Genomic DNA, 9,050 nt, shown 5'->3' with positions numbered 1-9,050 from the left:
TATTAATATAACGTATAATATATAATATATATATATATATATATCGTAATATGTATATGTAAGTTTATGTATTTCTTTGTAAAAAAAAATATAACAAATTAAAATTGAATATTAGAAAAAATAATACATATATATATATAAAGAAATTATTTATTAAATTTAATTTGTAACAAAGCTTTTTTGCTTATTTTATATTTTTCTGATACAAATATATATTATATATATAATATATATAACATAATTTTCACATATATATTATATAATTATACATATAATTAAATTGACATCTATATCTAATCAATCATTATAATCAATTATTCACTAATAATATTTCTTTAAATTTTTATCATATATTTATTCTTAAAAATATAAAAGTCAATTTAAATTATAAAATTTATTTGAATATGATACTTACGATTACTCAATGATCTGCTTACATTTGGTGGTGTCATAGTTTTAAAAGACTCAGAAGTATTTCCAACAGACATAGAATGAGTTTCTGATTGTGATCGATGTTCACCTCCAGGTACCACAATTGGTTGGGAAATCATTATGAATCTGCCATATTAAGTACATAATTTTAACATACATAATTTTATAATAAAATATTAAAAAGTAAATAGATAAAATAGATAGATTTAAAAATACATTTAAAAATATTAATATTTACAAACTAAATATATATAATAATATAAATATTATTTAAATATTAATTATAATATATAAAATAAAAAGTTATCTTCAATTATTAATAATTACTAGAATTAAAAAAATTATATAAAGCAATAGATAATTTATGTAATACAATGAATAATATATGTAATTATAAAATGCTATGTAATGATGATTAAATACCATTTTACTTTATATGATACAATTTTTTACAAACTAGCGTAAAGAGATAATAACAATTAACTGAACAAAAATAACGAAAAAAAGATATATGTAAAATATGTCAAATATCTCATTCATTATTTATATGATCAAAAGCATATAAATTTTTTTTTAAAATAAATAACTACAAAGATATTACGTAAAGTAACCATAACATACCTGATTTTGAACAATTATTTGTCCAGTTAATATTTCTATTATAATAATTTATTACACTTAGAAAAAAATATTAAAGCACAAATAAAAAATAAAGTTATAAAATTTACATATATTTACTATTATATAAAAAATTAAAATGATTAAATTTAATATATATATATATACTTGCAAATTAAATAATTTTTTATTGATGTAAGAACAAACATTCGAAGCAAAGAAAGAGATATATGTATATCGATGTCAGGTTACGACGGCGCGAGCGCGAAGTCCGATGTTCCATTGATCACTTACTAATAACATATGGATCTGCCAAGTTACTTGCAATCAAAACGTACGACGCATAAATGTCGCAAATATATTTTCTATTATAAAATTAATGAAGTATAAACATTTTAATGAATGAGAATTACTTGCCAAAATAATAAAATATGTTAAAATAATGAAATAATTATGCAAATTGATGCAATCCAATTAAATTTATTATTCAATTAAATCAATGAAATATATAGTAAAAATAAAAATATTTATTAAACCATAGAATAGAAAAGTTATAGAAGAATAAATATTTCTTATAAATCAATACAATTTTAAAACAATTTCAGATATGAATATACATATATATATATATATATATATATATATATGAATATTTTGAACAAAATTATTAATACGATTGCGTAATATATAATTATTATCAATGACTTAAAAAATAAAAAATAATAAAAAAAGTGACTTAAAAAATAAAAAATAAATGTTACGTATTAAATGTTACACGTTTGGTAAATTAATTAATTGTATTAATTTTTTATTTATCGAAATTTATTGATATCCAAGTTTATATTTATATTTTATTTTATGCAATTAAAATAAATAATGTAGAAATAAATCTATATATTATATTTAAATAATAAGTTCAAATTTGAATTAAAAGAAAGAAACTTAAAAGAAATATTTAAATAATAAATTCAAATTTAACTTCAAAATAGAACTGAGAAAAACACAACATGGTTACGTCACAATGACGTTATATAAATAAAAACATTTTTTTATTTTTTTTGTTAGATATTTCTCTTAAATTATATAATGCACTTTTTTATTTATATTTAATTTTTTTTATATATAAGATTATACATATATATTGAAATGTATATTTAACTTCATTGAACTTACCTACGTCTATGTTCATCTTATATTTATTTTAATAAAGGTAACTAGAAAAGCTATAAGTAGTATTTATTGAACTTGCAAGTACAACTGGTAAAGAATGTAATTATTATTTTGTATTATATTTTATTTAATATTTTTTATTTGATATGTTATTTGTATTGTAAAAAAATATTATAGAAAAACATAATTATATAAATATTTATAATTATTAAATATAGATATTCGATTGAATTATATCAATTTAAATCTTGTGAATTAAAATTATAATTTTAAAGAAATATGAATCGTCATCCAACTACGGACTATAAAAATCGTAGCGAGCCTCAAGTAGAATTGGAAAGTCAATTTATTTTACGTTTACCACCGGTAAATTTATTGTTTTAATATATAACCTGAATTATTTAAAATTATAAATTGAATTAGAAGTGATTTAATTTTTTAAGGAACCAGCGAGAGTTTTACGAGAAACATTACGCAATGGATTATCTTTAAAAGATAGATTAAGTATAAAATTGGAAAATGATATGCGTTATGGTGAGGTTAGATTTGATCATTGGCTTCTTCATGGAAAAGTAAGATATTTTTCTTATTTATATAAAAATAACATATATGTATATAAATATAATAATTTTAAAAAATATGTTATCATTAGATTGTTGATTTACCAACAATTGTAGAATCCTTGAAAACTATTGATAACAAAAGTTTCTATAAAACTGCTGATATATGCCAGGTAAAAAGTCAATTTTATTTATTCACTTACTTATTAGTTCTATTTTTTTTAGTTTTATTCTATTTTATTATTCATAGATGTTAATTTGTAAAGAAGAAGATGATCATACTACTACAGATGAAGAATCTCCAGTCAGACAAAAGAAAAAAGATCCCAATAAAGTAGATAAAAAGTTTTTATGGCCACATGGTATAACTCCTCCTACTAAAAATGTTAGACGTAGAAGATTTAGGAAAACCTTAAAGAAGAAATATGTAGAAGCTCCAGAAATTGAGAAAGAAGTAAAACGTTTATTAAGAGTAGATAATGATGCAGTTAATGTTAAATGGGAGGTAATATGTGAAGATGAAGATCAATCAAAACCAAGCAAAGTCTCATCATCTGGTACAGTGAAAACTAAAAGAGAAAGTATTAGTGGTAATACTTCTCAAAGTCTTGATGTTGGTAAGTGATGTAAAATGAAATATACAAATGATAAATTAATTAGTGAATAAAACATTAATGTTTTTAATTTATAGCGGAACATGATATATTTGGTGAACCTGTAAGCGACAGTGAAGAAGATGATGAAGAAGGAAATATAAATGTAATGGAACTAGATGAGAACAGTCGTCTTTCTGCAGATAGTAGAGTATCAGACTCTAATTCTATGCAAGCTACATATTCCGAAAGGTCTAACAATAATACAGCAACAAGTAGTAATCTTGTTACAGAATTTAGTAAAGAAATGTTTCAAAATGATAATAATGTAGAAACAGAAATAGAAAAATCAGAAGATACATCTCCATCAAAAATTGCTAAAGTTGAACAATTTCATTCAGAATATATTATTTCAGAAAATTTTACAGAATCTCCTTCTGCACCAGTAACAAAAGGTATAATTATATTATATATGCATTTTTTTTCTGGTAAATGATTCATATTTAAATATTATAGATTCATTGCAAACACGTCTCGCAACATTGCACGCGGAATTAGCTGAATTACGTCAAAGAAGACAGCAACAAGAACTTGAAATAGCCAATATAGAAAATGTTAAGTTAAGACAAAGATTTCAAGAAATATTAGATAATTTACTAACTCAAGAAATGCAAAAAGTACAAGAGGTATGTATTATTATTTATATAATTTTGAATAATAATTATATCATTATAATGTTTCAGATTCAAGATTTAGAATTAGGATAGTTGATATGTCATGAAGTTCTTGCCAATGCAATTTTTTTTAATCAAATTTATATATTGTATTTTTCTTATTTCTAATCTTTTTGTATAATATAATATATTTTATTATTTAAATATATATTATATAATATTATATACTATTCCTTATTATATAAATTTTTAACATGTATGTATATAAAATGTATATAAAATATACAAAACATTAAATAAAATATAATTTTTTTTTACAATTAATCAACTATTGCAAAGTTAATAAAACTATAATCAATATTTAAAAACCATGATTTATTAAAAATTTCAAAGCGTTTTATATTATGCAATATATAACATTTTAATGTAGACAACCAATTGTCAAATTCCAAGTCGCTGTACAATGTATAACCATGAAATGCACCAATGAAAGTCCAGCTTGAGTTCGACTACGCATTCAAGATACAACAGGACGACCGTAATGGCTGACTCTTATTGAATATAAATGCGTTATAGATTCTTATTTTGTTGTAGTGTCAAATACTAAAGTGCTGTAAACATAATTATTCTTATTTTATTATCTTCCGTTTTCGTAAAAATATTAAGGGTGAGTAAAAATTTCTGCCATTAAACGATTTTTGTTCATTCCAACTGTCATTCATTTATTGTATTTTTCTTTTCATTTGGCGGTAATAGCCAAAATGAATTACGAGCTAAGTGTCAATTGTTGTTTGATCTTTTTTGTTTTTTAATTATTATAATATGATTATAATAAATTTTACAAACATATTCTATTTATACTATTCGAATTTTAATTATTTTATCTAAACATAACTTTTATAGAATGTTGAATTCTTCTTTATATTATTATATTCTATCTTTAATCTATCATCTTTGATTAGAATATTTCATTTCAAGATTTAATTTGTATTTAAAAAAATTATTAAAAAATTTAGTAAAAAAAAAAAAAAATGACATAAAGAAACTACATATATGAATATGTACCACGTGTCATTTATCATTAAATTCTGAATTTGATACAGAATATATGCAAAATATATTATTTATGAATTTTAATAATCTGTGTTATTATAATATAATTTTGAATGTATATTATAAACGGTTATTATTAAAATAAAAAAAGTTTTCGATATTTTTATAAATATATACAAAAATATAATTTATGATATATCGCGTATATATTATAATAACATTTTTCTCTTAATTGTTTTACATTAAATATAATATTTATTATAGAATAAAATTGTATAACAAAAAAATTATAATATTAAATATTAAATCAAATCTAATATTCACTAATTTTAATGAAATTTAGCATTAATAAATCTATAAATTATAATTATAGCTATAAATAATTTATCAGTATATAAAAAAATGTATTTAAAGTTTGGAAAAATTTATAATGTAATTGAATATATTTAAATAATATACCCGATTTATGTTGATCGCCACGTCAGCCATATCTAAATGACAATTTCCATACATTTCCTACTATTTATACATGTATATAGATAATTTTTTTATTCAATTATATAGTATTTTATAAAAAAAATATTATAATTTTTAATAGAAATATATAATAGAAATATTTAATTGTAATAATATATAAAGTTACATATAAAATTACGATATACAAAAGTAAGATTGTTAATTTTTGTGATATTTTTTAAAATAGTTTTGAATGTTATATTATTCATATTATTATTTATTTTTTTATTTTCTTATAAATTTATTTCTTTTAAAATATTCTCAATATTATCAATATTTAATATATATATACCTAATTCATTATAAAATGTAAATTTAAATAAATCCTTTTTTTTCTATTTAATTGCATTTTTCATCTTCTGTACATATGTATTCATAATTATATTTTTATATATTTTTACAATTAGAAATATTATAGACAAAAAGATAGGAACTTGTAAATATACATAGATAGAATATTATTGTAGAATTATTAGCGAAAAAATATGATTCATTTCTTATCGGTAAAATTTAAAAGTTGAAATCTATTACACTATCGATCTAATAATTTTAAGAAACAAGTCATAAATTTGTATCTAACATAAAATATATTATATAATATATAAATTTATGATTGATCCATATATAATAATTGTGATGTAGCAACTTTAAATTTTTTATCTTAAATTCAAATTCTTTCACAGAAATTAGATCTTTCAATTATAATTATTCTTATAATTAGTTAACTTTTACGAAATATTTGTAATATAAAGTAAGTTTGTATTTTTATTATTTTTATCAAATTCTATGTATAATTATTAAATAAAAATTAATTATTTATATCTTAATCTATATTTATATGCTTGCTTTCCTCTTTCCTTTTTCCTTTAATAAAATATAAAAATAAATAAAGTTAGAAAAAATAGTTGATATCTCAATAATTTTAAAAATTTATATAATTTCTTTTTAATCATTTCTTAGAATTTAAAAAAAAGGATATTTCTGTGATAGGATTTAAATTCAGGATAAAAAATTTGAAATTATTTCTATTTTCCATTACATTGCTGTTAAAATTGTTATTAAAAATTCTTGTACATTAAAATACTCATATATGTCAAATTCTATAATTTTTATAAACTATATTTTATCTATAATTGATGAATTATGATTATGATTATGATTATAATTAGATAATAGATATTTGAAATCAAAAAATATTAAACTTGAGATTTCTTTTATATATATATATACTTACTAATTCCATACATTTTTAATAGTTGTCTTAAACGAATTTTGATATTTTATATTATATTTTCATTTATACTACATATACAATATATGTATATATTATATAAATATAAATTATGTAAATTATTATTTAATTATTATGGTAACATTATTATTAATAAAAATTATTAATAAAATTTATTAATAAAAATTAAAATAATATATGATTTTATTATAATGAACTAATATCGTAATTATTTTTTTGTGTTTTCAAGTAGGTTTCGTGATGGCCGACGAAGGATTTGATCTATGTGAATGTATATGGAACCATGAATTTGCTATGCAACGCCTACTTTCTATTGTAAGCCATGATCGAAATTTTTTGCTTGTTTATTCAAGAAATTAAAATCTTTATTAAAATTAATGTATATTTTCATTTTTAATATATGGAAATTATTTTATTCATTTTAAAAATAACTATTAAAGATACTTCACTATCATTTTTAAAAATTTATAAATTCTTAAAAAAATAATATTTCCTTTTATTTTTATTATTATATATGTTTTTATAATAATAATGTATATTTTTAATAATGAGTGCAATTGTTTCGAAATAATCAAAAATTATACAGATGAATAATATTTAATCTGTATAATTTAATATAAGGTATTTTTCATATTTTTCATATAGTAGTAAAACCTTCATTCGACTGGTAAAAATATGTCACAGTAAGCAACTTTTTGGGAATTTATTTTATTTTACCAATTCTTTTGCAAGAGTTACGCAATCAAACAAATATGAATAAACATATAAAATATGGTAAGAGAATGAATATATATTCGATAATAATATAGTTATAATTTTATTAAAGCATTAATTTTATTTGCATATTTATTTTTTTTTTAAATTTTAAAAAATATTAAATATATTTTTAAACTAATTAATCTTATTATTAATTTATAGAGTTCTATCAATTCTAAATATTTCACGTATGACATTTATCGTTTCAGTTGCGGCAGAGCCAAAATTACTGCACAGATAATGAATGTTTTGATATGTCACGATGTAAGCATTTTTTATATTTTATTATTGACATCAATTTTTTTAATTTAATTAAAAGTTTCGATTATGTATTTTTCAGTACCAGGACCACGTGATGTTCCATCATGGAACTTAAATTTTTTCATGATTTTATTAATTATTGTATTTGTTGCCCTTATGTATGCTCTTAGACCACAGTCTCTTCGTCATTTAAATAATAATATTGCTAAAGATCGAAACAATGAACGTGTAAGTTCGTTAATATATACAAATTGATTTGATCAACTTGTATATATTATAACTTTATTCTTATCTTATCGATATGAATTATATTTTAATTTTCACATAATTTTTTTAGGATTCGCATGACGATCCTCCAGTACCACCACCGACAATACAATAAAAAATGAAATATGATAAACGCTTTTATGTAGATTTTTATAAGAAATCTACTGAATTTATAGATGAAGTAAAAAAAAAATTAATTAATTTGATTTATATATGATATCTCTATGAATATATTTAATCTAACTTAAAAAAAACTGTAATTTTCTTTTTTTTCTAATAATTTGAAAATTATTATATTTGTACACGTTAACATTCGCATTCTTCGATTTTTATTTACTAACATTTGTCACATATCGAAGCTATATATAAAAGAAAAAAAATAATTATAATTTAATGAAAATATTTTCATCAAATATCTTCTAATTGAATTATTGATATTATGCTATAGGTTGTTGGAAATTCATTTTTTAAAAATGCGTAACTGTATAAACGATATTGAAATTGTGATTGTTAAAAAAAAGAATAAAAAATTTTTTATTAAAAATAATTTTATTTATAAGAATAACGTAAATTAATAACAAATTAATTATTACATAAATAAATTATTAATATAAATTAATATAATCGTTAATAATTAATATAATTAATAATTTAAGTTATTCTTATAGTATGATTTTTCATATGAATATTTTATCGAAATTCATTTGAATTTGTATTACACGAAAAATAGGATTTAACAATTTTATAAATCTCATTTTGAAATCACAATTTGATGAATTGAAATATTTATAAATGATTTAAATTCTTTTTTTCTTAAACAATTGTGAGTGTTGTACATTCCTTTAGAATGATAATAACATACATTATTTTATATTTATTTTTATCTGCTTTTTTTTAT

At 19.2% G+C, this 9,050-nt stretch overlaps 3 protein-coding genes across 3 annotated transcripts in view; 2 read left to right on the top strand and 1 right to left on the bottom strand.

Moving 5' to 3' along the window:
* LOC102681840 (oxysterol-binding protein-related protein 8-like) overlaps positions 1-1,414 on the bottom strand; it is a gene marked incomplete at its 3' end in the record, with an annotated part of 6,604 nt that extends 5,190 nt beyond the window's left edge. The window contains exons 1-2 of the mRNA XM_006609767.2: positions 1,219-1,414; positions 416-558 (exon numbers count right to left, since the gene is read on the bottom strand). Coding sequence (XP_006609830.1) covers positions 416-558; positions 1,219-1,259 — 184 coding nt within the window. The remainder of the gene's footprint in view (positions 1-415; positions 559-1,218) is intronic.
* A 772-nt stretch (positions 1,415-2,186) lies between these two features.
* LOC102680239 (transcription initiation factor TFIID subunit 7) lies at positions 2,187-4,371 on the top strand. Its single transcript, XM_006609753.2, has 8 exons — positions 2,187-2,297; positions 2,496-2,586; positions 2,664-2,792; positions 2,873-2,953; positions 3,031-3,397; positions 3,472-3,828; positions 3,890-4,059; positions 4,117-4,371. The coding sequence occupies exons 2-8, from the start codon at positions 2,500-2,502 to the stop codon at positions 4,138-4,140; spliced, it is 1,215 nt and encodes a 404-aa protein (XP_006609816.1). The 5' UTR covers positions 2,187-2,297; positions 2,496-2,499; the 3' UTR covers positions 4,141-4,371.
* Positions 4,372-4,494: 123 nt separating this feature from the next.
* LOC102680371 (small integral membrane protein 14) lies at positions 4,495-8,523 on the top strand. Its single transcript, XM_006609754.2, has 5 exons — positions 4,495-4,714; positions 7,101-7,183; positions 7,834-7,888; positions 7,965-8,113; positions 8,223-8,523. The coding sequence occupies exons 2-5, from the start codon at positions 7,109-7,111 to the stop codon at positions 8,265-8,267; spliced, it is 324 nt and encodes a 107-aa protein (XP_006609817.1). The 5' UTR covers positions 4,495-4,714; positions 7,101-7,108; the 3' UTR covers positions 8,268-8,523.
* Positions 8,524-9,050: the final 527 nt, after the last annotated feature.

This window comes from Apis dorsata, unplaced genomic scaffold (assembly GCF_000469605.1).
Source record: "Apis dorsata unplaced genomic scaffold, Apis dorsata 1.3 scaffold_59, whole genome shotgun sequence".
In the NCBI taxonomy this organism is placed as follows: domain Eukaryota; kingdom Metazoa; phylum Arthropoda; class Insecta; order Hymenoptera; family Apidae; genus Apis; species Apis dorsata.
This window is presented reverse-complemented; position numbering and strand designations above follow the sequence as displayed.